The sequence below is a fragment of the Bidens hawaiensis genome, unplaced genomic scaffold, assembly GCF_021521415.1.
Source record: "Bidens hawaiensis isolate Kalapana, Puna unplaced genomic scaffold, B.hawaiensis_p1.1 tig00006190_1, whole genome shotgun sequence".
Lineage (NCBI taxonomy): Eukaryota > Viridiplantae > Streptophyta > Magnoliopsida > Asterales > Asteraceae > Bidens > Bidens hawaiensis.
In genome coordinates, this window is record NW_027491410.1 from 21,208 (window position 1) to 34,981 (window position 13,774).

The 13,774-nt window shown below is 37.8% G+C and overlaps 3 protein-coding genes across 3 annotated transcripts; all 3 read right to left on the reverse strand.

The window, feature by feature from the left end:
* Positions 1-1,522: 1,522 nt before the first annotated feature.
* Positions 1,523-4,319, reverse strand: LOC143631642 (protein NRT1/ PTR FAMILY 1.2-like). Its single transcript, XM_077100339.1, has 4 exons — positions 3,842-4,319; positions 3,528-3,746; positions 2,559-3,099; positions 1,523-2,378 (listed from the first exon to the last, which is right to left on the reverse strand). Exons 1-4 carry the CDS (start codon positions 3,969-3,971, stop codon positions 1,523-1,525), a joined length of 1,746 nt encoding a protein of 581 aa, XP_076956454.1. The 5' UTR covers positions 3,972-4,319.
* LOC143631643 (protein NRT1/ PTR FAMILY 1.2-like) lies at positions 4,312-7,205 on the reverse strand. The gene is made up of 4 exons (XM_077100340.1): positions 7,019-7,205; positions 6,730-6,947; positions 5,425-5,948; positions 4,312-5,140 (listed from the first exon to the last, which is right to left on the reverse strand). The coding sequence occupies exons 1-4, from the start codon at positions 7,203-7,205 to the stop codon at positions 4,312-4,314; spliced, it is 1,758 nt and encodes a 585-aa protein (XP_076956455.1).
* Positions 7,206-8,398: 1,193 nt separating this feature from the next.
* LOC143631644 (protein NRT1/ PTR FAMILY 1.2-like) lies at positions 8,399-11,627 on the reverse strand. Its single transcript, XM_077100341.1, has 4 exons — positions 11,357-11,627; positions 11,072-11,289; positions 9,336-9,856; positions 8,399-9,230 (listed from the first exon to the last, which is right to left on the reverse strand). The coding sequence occupies exons 1-4, from the start codon at positions 11,484-11,486 to the stop codon at positions 8,399-8,401; spliced, it is 1,701 nt and encodes a 566-aa protein (XP_076956456.1). The 5' UTR covers positions 11,487-11,627.
* Positions 11,628-13,774: the final 2,147 nt, after the last annotated feature.

Consider the following 13,774-nt stretch of genomic DNA (forward strand, 5'->3'; position numbering starts at 1 on the left):
ATCATTGGAGATCACAGGCTTGGGAACTTGGCCATCAACAGTAGTAGCCATGGGAATATGTGGACCAGTCTCAATGGGTCTAAGAAGAGCATAATATGTGATTCTAATGTAGTTCTTAAAACGCATTTAAATTCTTCAAAGTCATTGTCCCATTTAAGCAGCTTAGGAGGCTTACTGGTTGTCCCAGCCTCATTCTCAAATATCATAAAGTTCTTTATTGCTTTGTTTTCAGTCGTCATGGCTTAATCAAATTTTAAAGTCCCAATATAATATGTGAGAAGGTATAAGTTCAAAGTAATCGAATGACCAAGCAGATTTTGTGAAAGATTGTAAGTTTAAAGTAATCGAATGGCAGTGTCAATCTAATCGAATAGCTAAAGTAATCGAATGACAGAGTAATCTAATCGAATGGAAGATTAATCCAATCGAATAGAGAAACTAATCGAATCAAATAGCAATTCGATTAGAATGGTTTGAAAATTTGATTAGAATACTTTTCAGGATTCGATTAGAATACTTTGAGAATTCGATTAGAATGCTTTTGTGAATTCGATTAGAGTGCTTTGGAGATTCGATTAGATTACTTAGGGGACTCAATTAGATTACTTTGGGAACTCGATTAGAATACTTTTGAGGAAAGTAAGGATTGTACTTTCCACACTTCTTTTCACACTTTTCCTCTTAAGGAAACTAAAATCAATCACTTCACAACTTGTACACAACTTGTAGATCTAAGAAACATCCATTTGAAGCTTTTTCACACTTTAATCTTGTATTTTAACAACTTTAACACCACAAATTCACACAAACAAACACTTTTTTAAGCCCGAAGCCAAGAAAATTTGTACTTTTAAGCCTGTACACACACTATCTTCAACTTTATGAACATGTAGAATCACAAAACTCTTGAAAGCCCGTCTTTTTCACACAAACAAAACCAAAATCCAAGGTTGTGACCCAAGATCCACAACCAGTAGAGCCCGAAAGCTCTTATACTAATTGTAGATCCGATGGACGGATCAAACAACAAAACACTAGTTTACTTGGATCAAGCTCAACACTAGCTAGCGGAAATCACTAGTGACGAACCGAGATCTCGAGTCTTGTTTGGTATGTTATTTACCGAAATGGATAAGGAAGAAAGTAGGAGAGGAAGATAGTTGGTGATAAAGGATAAGATGTATTTCAAAAGGTTTTTTTTTATGCATGAGTATGCTCAACCTTATATAGGTTTGAGCATATCATGCATTATTTCCATTCATGGGCCCAAATGGGTTTTGTTTACATGGCCTCGGGTCCAAACATACAAAGAAATAAACCGACGAGCTAACTATTAATATAACGTTTACGATGAAATAAATACAAAAGACTAATTAACAAAACAAGACCTTACAATTATATATGTTTACATGTATAAGTATACAAGACACCTTTTTGTGTACAACTGAAAAACTGCCTATTATAATTCAAGTGCTACTTACCTAGTTGTTCAAATTCATTACATTAAAATTTAAAACTTAACTCAAAGTTTGTCTTCGTTGCTACCGGATACTTCTTCATCGACTACATGGGACAACCTACTTTCTGAAGAAAAACTCCGATGAACACGACAACAGATTAAGTAGTAAAAAAAGTTCAAACACAAGAAACAAAGCAACCAATAGTAGTAATCCCCATGACCCTCATTAATATCATTCGATGGCCAACTTGCGTTGCCTCGTTGGCTGGTAACTGAGTCCACAATATTAGCTAAAAGGCTCGCAATGAGTGAAGCAATCGCGGAGCTCACCATGAATGCGGCCATTGCAAAACTTAACATACTTTTTGGAAGCTCCGAGTAATAAAACTCTAGTTGTCCAATTCCACTAAACGCTTTGGTTAAACCTAGTAATGCATATTGTGGGACTAACCACATTGCAGACATGTCAACCGACGGATTTGAGTTTGCTAAATCACGCCTTATGGTTTCCACGATTGCGAACACTACCATGGCCATGATAAAAAATATTAGCCCGATTCCCATTCGGGTTTTTGGATTGATCCCATGTGGCTCGTGTGTGAACTTTGCTAGATACGGGACCAAAATGCGATCGTAAAATGGATTAATCCATATTGTGACTGTCAAACGCATGAACAAGTTGAAAGATGCAGCCGGAATTTGGAACCATGAGACGATGTTTCGATTCATTTTTTCAGCTTGAAGTATCGGGAAACTTTGTAAAACGATCGTATATACTAGAATGCCCGATGACCAAATTGGTATTATCCGAAATAAGGATTTGAGAGATTCTACCTTTTCGACTGTGGGCTCGCTACATGAGTTTGGGCTTGAAGAACCGATGCTCGCATCTCTAACAACACATGCTTTGTTAAGAAACCTAGAAGACAATATAACACAAGTTAGATAATGGGTTAAAACACTGGTCGGATTGTTTCACATTGGAAATGGCATTTTTGGCACTTTTTAATCCGTTTAGTGCGTGCCATTATTTTTAATATTGGCCCGCTATATTTGTTGAAGTAAATTTATAAAACATTCACATGATTTTGTAACTGACCTTAGGTTGTCGGTTGGCTCAAGCCGATCCATATCATTGCTATGGTTATAGCATTCAGCGGGAAGAAGGTGGATCTTACGGTTCCTAAAAGCATTGATTAAAACTTGTCCGAAACCTGAGAACGGGCTCTCGTTGACTTTAACTTTGACATAAAGAGGCGACCCGAGTACGAACATGAGAGCCGCACAGAAGATCACGAAAACCGGAACCACAAACCCGATCCGCCAACCAAATTGGTCTTGAATGTAGACCACCACAGTAGAAGCAATAATTGCGGAAAAAGCGAAGGCAGCTAAATACCAGTTAAAGTAGCTATCAATGAGCCTCTGGTTGTTGTTATAGTGTTTGAGCTGGTCTGCACCAAAGGCTAGGGAGCATGGTCGGATGCAGCCCGTCCCGATTGAGATTAGACCCAAAGATGCGAAAAGGAAACCGAGTTGGGTCAATGTCGGTGGGATGCAACGGGTGTTGGCTTCTTGGCAAGAAGAAGCCGAAGGTGTTAATTGTGGAACCATGGTCGTCATCCAGAGAATACTCATCCCTTATAGCAACAATGTTATGTTGTAACGGTAAATAAGTTGTACAAAAAGCTCACTGCTCGCTCAAAAAAATTGTTTGTAAAAAAAATAATAAGTAGAATATTTTTTATTTTGCATCATGCGTACTTTTTATAAATCAATTTATCAGTGTCATAAAAAAATTGAAAAATAAATTAATCGAGTAGGCTCAAGTATTTACGAGTTGAGCTAGAGGTCAACTTTTCTTAGACATTTAGAGGATCCCACTTGGCAGTTGGCACTAGTATCAGACTTTGCCTCCAAAGTTATAGTGATGGACATTTTGGGGTTGAAATACATCCCTAACGGTAAATGATGATAGACATGTAAACGAACCGAATAGACACATCGTCTAATGTTATTCGAACAACCAACAAATGCAAACACTTGAACAAGCGAATATGCATGATACTTACCAAAAAACTGACGAAAGACCCGATAGAAATGACCCGAAAGCGACCCAAGTAAGCGTCGGCGATGAAACCTCTGAAAACGGAGAGACCGTGGAAAAGTGCTGACCAGATGTAGTATACGGTGCTTGCGGTCACAGCTTCCATGTGATAAACTATTAAATAGAAAATCATGTTCATCATCAATCCATAGCTCGCAATCCCCTCAAACGTTACGTTCACTGCCCCAAACACAAACACGAACACAATCATAATCAAAAACCAAATTGATAGTTAACAATGAGAAAAGAATTTGATGATGTTGACGTTAACGTACCGATGACGAACGGCATGGTTCTAAGACCACCCTTCCGAACATGATCACCACGATGATTGTCGGGGAGTAACTTCATTTGTAACTCGGCATCGGTACTGCTTGATTCTTCTTGATTCAAGTGTGCTTCCATATTGGTGGATGTTATGTGAGCAGTAAGTGAAACTGAGAGAACTGAAGATTACACATAAAGAATAATTGCAAAGGAATATTTATCACTTTAATGTGACATTTCAACTTACAACATTAATATATGGTCATAAGACTCGTATCACTGAATTTAATGGTCCCAAGACATTGAAAGAATTAAACATGTCACAAATAAGTAGATTATATGTCTAGATCATATCATAACTGAGTACACATATAACTTATTTCAAGTAAGTCATCGATAATAATAGTCTAATACATAAACAGCTAAAGTTTATAGCTTCAAATAAACACCAAGTTATTGAAACATTAATAGTTAAAACTCAAATATTGTGCTCAATTCTATCGCGTCGTTCTTCACTGGCATCATGTAACAACCTACTTTCCGACGAGCGATGAATACGACAACAATTTAAGTAGTAGAAAAAGTTGACCAAATTCACAAAACAAAGCAACCAATAGTAGTAATTCACGTGGCCTGCATCGATATCACTTGATAGCCAACTTACACCACCTTTATGGCTCGTAACAAAGTCCACGTAATTAGTCAAAAGGTATCCAACGAAATCAGCAACCGCCGCGCTCAACAAAAATACGGCCATTGCTAAACTCCCCATACTTTTTGGGAGCTCGGAGTAATAAAGTTCCATTCGCCCGATTGTGTTAAACGCGTCGGTTAAACCTAGTAAGATATACTGTGGGACCAACCACATTGCTGACATGTCAGCCGACGAGTTTGTGTTTGCTAAATCACGTCTTATGGTTTCCATGATTGCGGCTACTACCATGGCTATGATTGACAATATTAACCCGATTCCAATTCTGGTTTTCGGGTGGAGCCCGCGCGGTTCATTTGTAAATTTTGCTAGTAAGGGGACCAGAATTCGGTCGTAAAACGTGACCCATATCAGGACGGTCAAAAGAGCGAACATTCCGTAAGATGCAGCCGGGATTTCAAGCCATGGGGAAATATTTCGGTTCATCTTTTTGGCTTGAAGTATCGGGAATGTACTCACAAAGCATGTATGTGGCAGAATGCCTGATGACCAAATGGGTATTATCCCAATTACTGACTTGAGAGATTCCACCGTTTCGATTGTGGGGACATTACATGGAATCGCATCTCTAACAACACACGCTTTGTTAAGACACCTAAATTAAAACATAACATAAGTTAGATTATTACTCAAATAGGAATAAAGAAACATGTCAGCTAACGAGTCAATACTGGTTTTTTAACACTGTCTAACTAAATGGTTATATATTTTTATGTAAAACCTAAAATACAAAATAATGCAAGTTAGATTATTACATGTTAGATAACAAGTCAAGACGAGTATATTTAGCATGTATAATTAATTTGTCATGTTTAACCCGTTTAATATGTATTATTTTAATTTTGTCCCACATGATATAATTCATTTTAATTGTCAAACCTTAAGTTGTCGGTTAGCTCAACTGGATCCATTTCTTCACTATGGTTATAGCTGTCACTGGGAAGAAGACGGATGTTTTGGTTCCTATAAGCAACTATTAAAACTTGAACAAAACCCGAAAACGGGCTCTTGTTGACTTTGACTTTGACATAAAGAGATGACCCGAGTAGGAACGCGAGAGTAGAACATAGCATGACCAAAACAGGAACCGCAAACCCGATTCGCCAACCAAATTGTTCTTGAATGTAGACCACAACAGTAGACGTAACAAGTGCTGAAATTGCCAAAGTCGCATAGTACCAGTTAAAGTAGCTATCCGTTAGCCTCGGGTTGTTATGGTGTTTAAACTGGTCCGCACCAAAGGCCATGGAACAAGGCTTGATGCAGGCCGAGCCGGTTGTGATTAGACCCAAAGATACCAACAAGAAACCGAGTTGAGCTGGTGTTGGTAGACCGAAACCGGTTCCGGGTTCTGAAGGTGTTAACTGTGGAACCATGGCAGTCAACCAGAGAAAAGTCATCCCCTGTAACAACAATAATATAATGTAAACTAACCGAAAAAAAGTAATAAATAAAATTAAACAGAGGCTAGTAAGATGGGATGCTTTGGACAAGGGGCGCAAATGAGCCAAGCTGCTCATGGCTCGGATTGATAAAAAGCTCAAAACGACCCGAGCTTTTGCAAGCTCGAGCCGAGCCCAAGCCTTAAATAAAGATCGTTTAGTTACTGAGCCGACCTCGAGCCTCGAATGGGAATGGGAAGCTCATATAGGCTCAACGCTTTGAATGGGAAGCTTGTTTAGGCTCGTTAAACCTTCACAGGCATTGTGTATTTTTAAGTTTTACCTCTTTTGAACTTATGTGTATTAATTTCACATTGCAAAGTCGAGCTTGAGCCCAGCTTTGACTTGTTTAAGGTGCTATACGAGCTAAAATAATTTAAAACGTATATAAATTAAATAATAAATAATAAATGAGCCAAACCCGAGCTTGAAAAATAACTAGCGAGCCAGCCTCGATCTTTAGAAAAAAGAGCTCTCACCGAGCCGAGATCGAACTCAAGCACCGAAATGCTCGTAATTGACATTAAACACGCGTAACCGGTGTCAAAAACCGGAATCCAAGCTGAAATGTACAATAATTTCAAAAAGAAAAAAAAACTTTTTTTAACCAACCCATTTTGACCCGAAACCCGTTCTAAACCAAAACCCTTTCGACCCGAACAAAAATAACCCTTTTTAAATCGACCCATTCCTACTCTAACCCATTCTTACCCGAACCTGCCAGACCTAACTTTTGACTTACAAGGAGACTGGAGAAAGAGCCGATGGCAATAGCCCGAAAGCGACCCAAACACGAGTCGGAGAGAAAAGGCCCAACAATGGAGAGACTACAAGACAAAGCCGAAATCATATATATTACACTTGTTCCAGTCACAGCTTCCATGTTATAAACTTCCATCAGATACAATATCATGTTAGCCATCGATCCACCACTCGCAACTCTCTCGAACGCCTCGTTCGCTGCCCGAAAACAAATTAAATATAATTCAAAATCAAACAATAAACGGATAGGTTAATTTAAAAGAGCGTACCAATGATGAATGGCATGGTTTTGAGACCACCCTTTTGAACATTATTATTATTATTATTATTATTATTATTATTATTATTATTATTATTATTATTATTATTATTATTATTATTATTATTAGTGAGTAATTTGGTTTGTAAGTCTTCTTCATTGATGTTTGGTTTCTCATGATTCATGTCTTGTTCCATTGTTGATGGATGGGGTTGCAGTTTACTAAGTTTGCATGTTGTGTTTGATGAGTGACTGATTGTAGGAAACTTCAAAATTCCACCGCTGGGAACTATATGCCACGTGTAGATTTTTTTTGTTATTTGTAATTATAAAATGAGTTTATGTATTATTAATATTGGCTAGAAATCTTTAAATTAGTTTAAGTTGTAATTATGTATCCCTCAATAGGTGGATCGTTAGGGGCTTCGTCCGTCCGGACTATTGGCTGACTCAGGCTACCTTTAGCCAATGAAGGTTGCGTACGGAGTATCCCTTAGTTGGTCGTTCAAAAAAAAGTGACGGTAAAAGTAATTTGAATTGATAAGTGTAAATTCATTTACCACATTTATTGCACTTAATATAAGTGCACAGTATTGAAATAGGATTTCAAATCTAAAATTCTAAAATGCTTACACCACCGCATAAAAGCAGTGACCTGATGTAATAAATAGTTCTTACTGGTAATCACATAACACGCAATCTTAATTTTTGCTCGTTATCACACAGCACATAGCACACATAGCCTTAGTGAACATTAATTCGTGTGGTTTTATTATCCCAACCCAATGTTTTTACATAGCTTTAAAACACTAGGAAAACCTCCTGCATATGGTGTTTGAATTCTTTGTTTTAACGGAGCTTGAATTCTGTTTCTTTAATTTCAACTCAAGTCATTGTAAATTCAACTGTCTATAAATAACTTTTACCAGTTATATTAAAAAGCATAAAGTTAAAACTAATAGTGAGATTTTAATGCTATCAAATCCTTCTTCACGTTTCCTTTTCGGTTTTTTAAGGGGTTTTCTTTTTGTGGTGTTTAGTCGGTCTCTTTTTAGTTTCGTTGGCTGTTTGTCTTCGGGTTTTTGCTAGTTTCCCGATAGCTTGTTATGAAATTTGCCATTCAAAAAAATAAGACCCTTCTTCAACAACCTCGTGAGTCATGTGACAACAAATTCTTAGTAATAGGAAAAGCTAAGCAAATTCATAAAAAAAAAAAACTTGACAACAATAGTAGTAATTCTCATGGCCCTCATCATCGATCACTCGATAGCCAGATTACGTCACTACCTACACAGTATTAGTTACAAGGCATCCAAAGACATCAATTACCGTTGCGCTTACCCAAAACACAGTCATAGCTAAACTCGTCATACCATTCAGGAACTCGAACCTAGCAATGGATATCATCTTCAATGCTATCACGTCCTTCGCCGACCTCATGTAACACCCTACTTCCCGACGAGCGATGAATACGACAACAAAATAAGTAGTAGAAAAAGTTGAGCAAATTCACGAAACTAAGCAACCAGTAATAGTAATTTAAATGGCCCTCGTTGATGTCACTCGATAGCCAACTTACGCCACCTCCTTGGCTCGTAACCGAGTTCACAATATTATTTAAAAGGTATCCAACAAAGGCAGAAATTGCCCCGCTCAACAAAATCACAGCCATCACTAAACTCGCCATACTTTTTGGGAGCTCAGAGTAATAAAACTCCATCCGCCCAATTGTATTAAACGCATCGGTTAAACCCAGTAACATAAACTGTGGGGCTAGCCACATTGCTGACATGTTAACCGACGCATTTGTGTTTGCTAAATCACGTCTTATGGTTTCCATGATTGCGGCTACTACCATGGCTATGACTGGCAATATCAACCCAATTCCAACTCGGGTTTTTGGGTGGAGCCCGCGTGGTTCATTTGTAAATTTTGCTAGTAATGGGACCAGAATTCGGTCGTAAAATGTGATCCATATCAGGACGGTCAAAATAGAGAACATGACGTAAGATGCAGCCGGGATCTCAAGCCATGAGGTGATATTTCGGTTCATCTGTTTGGCTTGAAGTATCGGGAATGTGGTCACAAAGCATGTACTTGGTAGAATGCCCGATGACCAAATTGGTATTATCCGAATTATGGATTTCAGAGATTCCACCTTTTCGACCGTGGGGATGCTACTTGGAATCGCATCTCTAACGACACATGCCTTGTTCAGAAACCTAACATAACAATTAACACAAGTTAGATTATTACTCAAACCGGCATTAAAAAAACACGTCGCATAACGAGTCAAAACATGCTTTAATTCGTATTAGTTGTCAAACCTTAAGTTGTCAGTTAGCTCAACTCGATCCATTTCTTCGCTATGGTTATAGCTGTCACTGGGAAGAAGACGGATCTTACGGTTCTTAAAAGCAACTATTAAAACTTGAACAAAACCCGAAAACGTGCTCTTGTCGACTTTGACTTTGACATAAAGCGATGACCCGATTAGGAACACGAGAGTAGAAAAGAGCATGACCAAAACCGGAACCGCAAACCCAACCCGCCAACCAAATTGGTCTTGAATGTAGACCACAACAGTAGACGTAATAACCGCGGAAACTGCCAAGGTAGCATAGTACCAGTTAAAGTAGCTATCCATGAGCCTGGGGTTGTTATGGTGTTTGAATTGGTCAGCACCAAAGGCCATGGAACAAGGTTTGATGCAAGCCGAGCCGATTGAGATTAGACCCAAAGATGCCAACAGGAAACCGAGTTGAGCCGGTGTTGGCTTGCTGCCGGTTTCGTGTTCTGAAGGTGTTAATTGTGGAATCATAGATGTCAGCCAGAGAAGAGTCATCCCCTGAAATAAAAAGAAACTAGTAAAATGGGAAATCGAGTTAAGCCGGCCTGTTGCCTTTCATGCTTCACATGAGCTACTCAAGCCATATCGATGGAAAGCTGGAAACGATCCAAGCTTTTTCAATCACGAGCCAAGCCCAAGCCTCAAATAAAGCTCGTCTAGTTATTGAGCCCAAGCTCGAGCCTTGTGTGTTTTAAGTTTTATCTCTTTTGACGGTCTATGTATTAATTTCATAAGTTTAGGCGCGTTTAAAAGTTTCTAAATATATGTAGAAATAATAAAAATAATGTGTATGAATTAATTAAAATATAATAAACAAGCCAAGCCTCATATTGAAAAAACAATTCACTGATTGAGCTTAAGCTTTATAAAAAGATACGAACTCGAATTGAGCTGAGCTCAAGCTCAAGTAAAATAACCGTGTGTTAAGGCAACGGAATGTGTGTAACTAGCATTAAACATGTGTAATCAAATCGAGTAACATGTAATCAAATCAGCGCACATAACCAGCATTTAAACCAAGGTTGCAAAAGTGGTTAGGCGGATCCTTGACGGCCGACTGTGGAGTTGGGTGTACTCGGCCGACTGTGGAGTTGGGTGTACTCGGACACAGTAATATAAAAGAATAATTTTTGGATATTATATATATGTCAAACAATAAGTTGACTAATATTTATAACAAAACAAAATAGGTGAATATCGATGTAAATAGAGAATTCGAAACTATTTTAAAACTTGCTAATAATTAATTAAAAGATGATATTCATTGGATATATGAATTATGTTTTATTTTTTTAAAGTCAGTGTCGGGCCAAAGAGAATTCGAAACTATTTTAAAACTTGCTAATAATTAATTAAAAGATGATATTCATTGGATATATGAATTATGTTTTATTTTTTTAAAGTCAGTGTCGGGCCAAATTGGCCGACTAGATCCGATTATGGATGAGGTTGACCGCTTTTGATAGATTTTTAGTAACTAGATGGAGTTAAAAAAAACTCGGCATAGGCGGGTAGCGATTACTCGAGGAGTACTCGGCTTTGCGAACCTACTTTTGATTTATACACACGTAACCGGTGTTGAAAACCATAAGCAACATGTTCGACCCGAACCAAAATAACCAATTTTTCATTCGACTCGTTCCGACCAAACCCGTTCTCACTCGTGACCCAAACACACTCGTTCCGACCCAACCCATTCTACTTTTGACTTACAAGGAAACTGGAGAAAGAGCCGATGGCAATAGCCCGAAACCGACACAAATAAGAGTCGGAGACGAAAGCCCCAACAATGGAAAGACTACATGAAAAAGCCGATATCATGTACATTACACTAGTTCCAGTCACAGCTTCCATATGATAAGCTTCCATTAGATACAATATCATGTTAGCCATCGATCCGCCACTCGCAACTCTTTCGAAAGCCTCGTTCGCTGCCCGAAAACAAAATATAATTCAAAATCAAACAATATATTGATAGGTTAATTTACAAGAGCATACCAATGATGAATGGCATGGTTTTGAGACCACCCTTTTGAACATTGTTATTATTATTATTAGTGAGAAGTTTGGTTTGCAAGTCTTCTTCATTGATGCTTGATTTCTCATTGTTCATGTCTTCTTCTTCCATTGTTGTTTGATGGTTTAGTGTGTTTGCATGTAGTGTTTGATGAGGTTTGTCATTTGTACTGGGGACCGACAATAGGAGACTTCAAGATTCCACCGCTCGAAACTTTATGCCACGTGTAAATGTGGTTTTGTTATATGTTATTAAGATAGGAAAATACACTCAAATTTATTTTTTTTTATCACTAGTTCTATAATCTTTTAGGGTATTTGTTGTGGGCTGTAAAAATGGGCGATAATGAAGTTTTAGGCGCGACAACACCGCCCCCATGAGCTACAAAAGGGGCGAAATGTTTGGGGTGGGGGTGGGCGACAAATACTTGTCCGGGGTGGATGTTTGAGAAATATTATTATTATAATATATTATGTGTGATATATATATATATATATATATAATGGGTTACAACATCATTACATCTCTAAAACAAAAACCCACTTTTTACTGAGCACATGTCACATAACCTAATAGTTTTAAAATCTTTTTAGTTTGTCTATTTCTAAATCAGATAGGCATGGCTTTCCTCGAGATTTTGAATGTTTTGTACGACGTACTAGTATGAATGAACCCTTAAAATATGAACTTATATAGATAACAATATACAAAAATAAATTTATTGTAGCTAATATAATTAAATGAAACGTGAGGCTCTCCTAGATTCGGATGGCTTTTCTGGAATTTCTAGGTCGGGTCAGTTAGTATTGTTTTTGGAAATGCTAAACAAATTCGACCGGTTAATTTTTAAGCTTTAGAGAGAGAGCGCACTATCATAGAACATAATTCAATATTGTAGCTCTTTACGCCCCAATCACAATTCACAACTACAACTTTCGCCACTTTTCATTAATAGTGATTTTAATTGGCGTTTGAAAGTGAAGAAATTACTATAGATTTAGATTGTGATGAAAGAGATTTCTTCAATCATTTTAGAACTTGTATTAATACTAACGCTATTCGTTGTGGGCATTATTAAATGGGTATGGTGCCGTTGCCACGCAGGCAAAGGGCGTGGAACACCATTACACTTAAAAGGATGAAATGGTTGTTACTCATGTTGGAGTGGAGGTCTTTGTAAGGTGAGTGTGCACCCTTCACCTCTTAATTCGTAGGGTGAGTGTGCACCCTTTTAGCCTGTATGGTTTGTCAAAATTGAAAATCATATTAGGTTTGAATGAGTGTGCACCCTCCACCTCTTAATTTGTAATGAAACTTACTGGATTTTCGTTTGATGCTAAGTAAATCTTAGTTACATAAAATGAATTGATGGCATTCATATTACCAAACCATCCACCACCTTGACTCCTTCAACCTAATTTCTATTTTTAAGTTAATATCTGAATCTAAACACAAATGCCATATACAAATGGTAGGTTTACTAGTCACTGTCACTCTCTCATAATTTTATATTATATTATATATATATATATATTATATATTTTACAGCTTTCGAATCACTCAGTATTTCACTATTCCTTTTATTAGGTTTTATTTTGTTGTATTGTTGGCTAAGTTTTTTATACAATTTTCATTAGCTTTGTTGCAATACACGTGTTTTGAGTCGGATTCACGTGTTCTTAATTCAAAATCACATGCACCGGATTTTCTTTCTTTTACCTCAACCTACCACTTCTACCCACCATCCCCAATCTTTCTTCTTTGTTCTCTCTCTCTCTCTATCTCTCTCTTCTCGAAGCCATCACCCATATAGGTTTTGAATTTGAGATCTTGTAAGGCCCCGTTTCCGGTGCCTCACTTTAACGTCGGATTTACTCATAAATACAATTCTTACAATCAGAGTTAATTAAAACTTTCGCGGAATAAATAAAACTTCGATCATTCTTTACAAAACATTACAACTTGTATTTAGATCATAACATAAAACACCGTGTTATAACATCATTTCTTTTATCATTAGATGCCAGCCATTCAATCCATGCCATGTGTCGTCCTCGTGCTAGCTTTTTAGACCTGTTTACCTGCGTGCATACTAAAAGTCAGTTACGCTGAGTGAGTTCTAGTTAATCAAGCAACTTACCATACAACCATTACATGCAATCACATACGTTTCCGAAGACACATAGTCCACTGTCTGACCTGTTCACCTTACCGCTTAACCACTTAATTGTCCCCTATGTCTTAGCCACTTGTTTTACGAAAGCACATAGAGGCTTGCCCTCCCACGCACTCACGTTATGCCACTTAATAACGAAGGCACATATAGGCTTACCCTACCACGCACTCACGTCATGCCACTTTAATAACGAAGGCACGTATAGGCTTACCCTACCACGTAC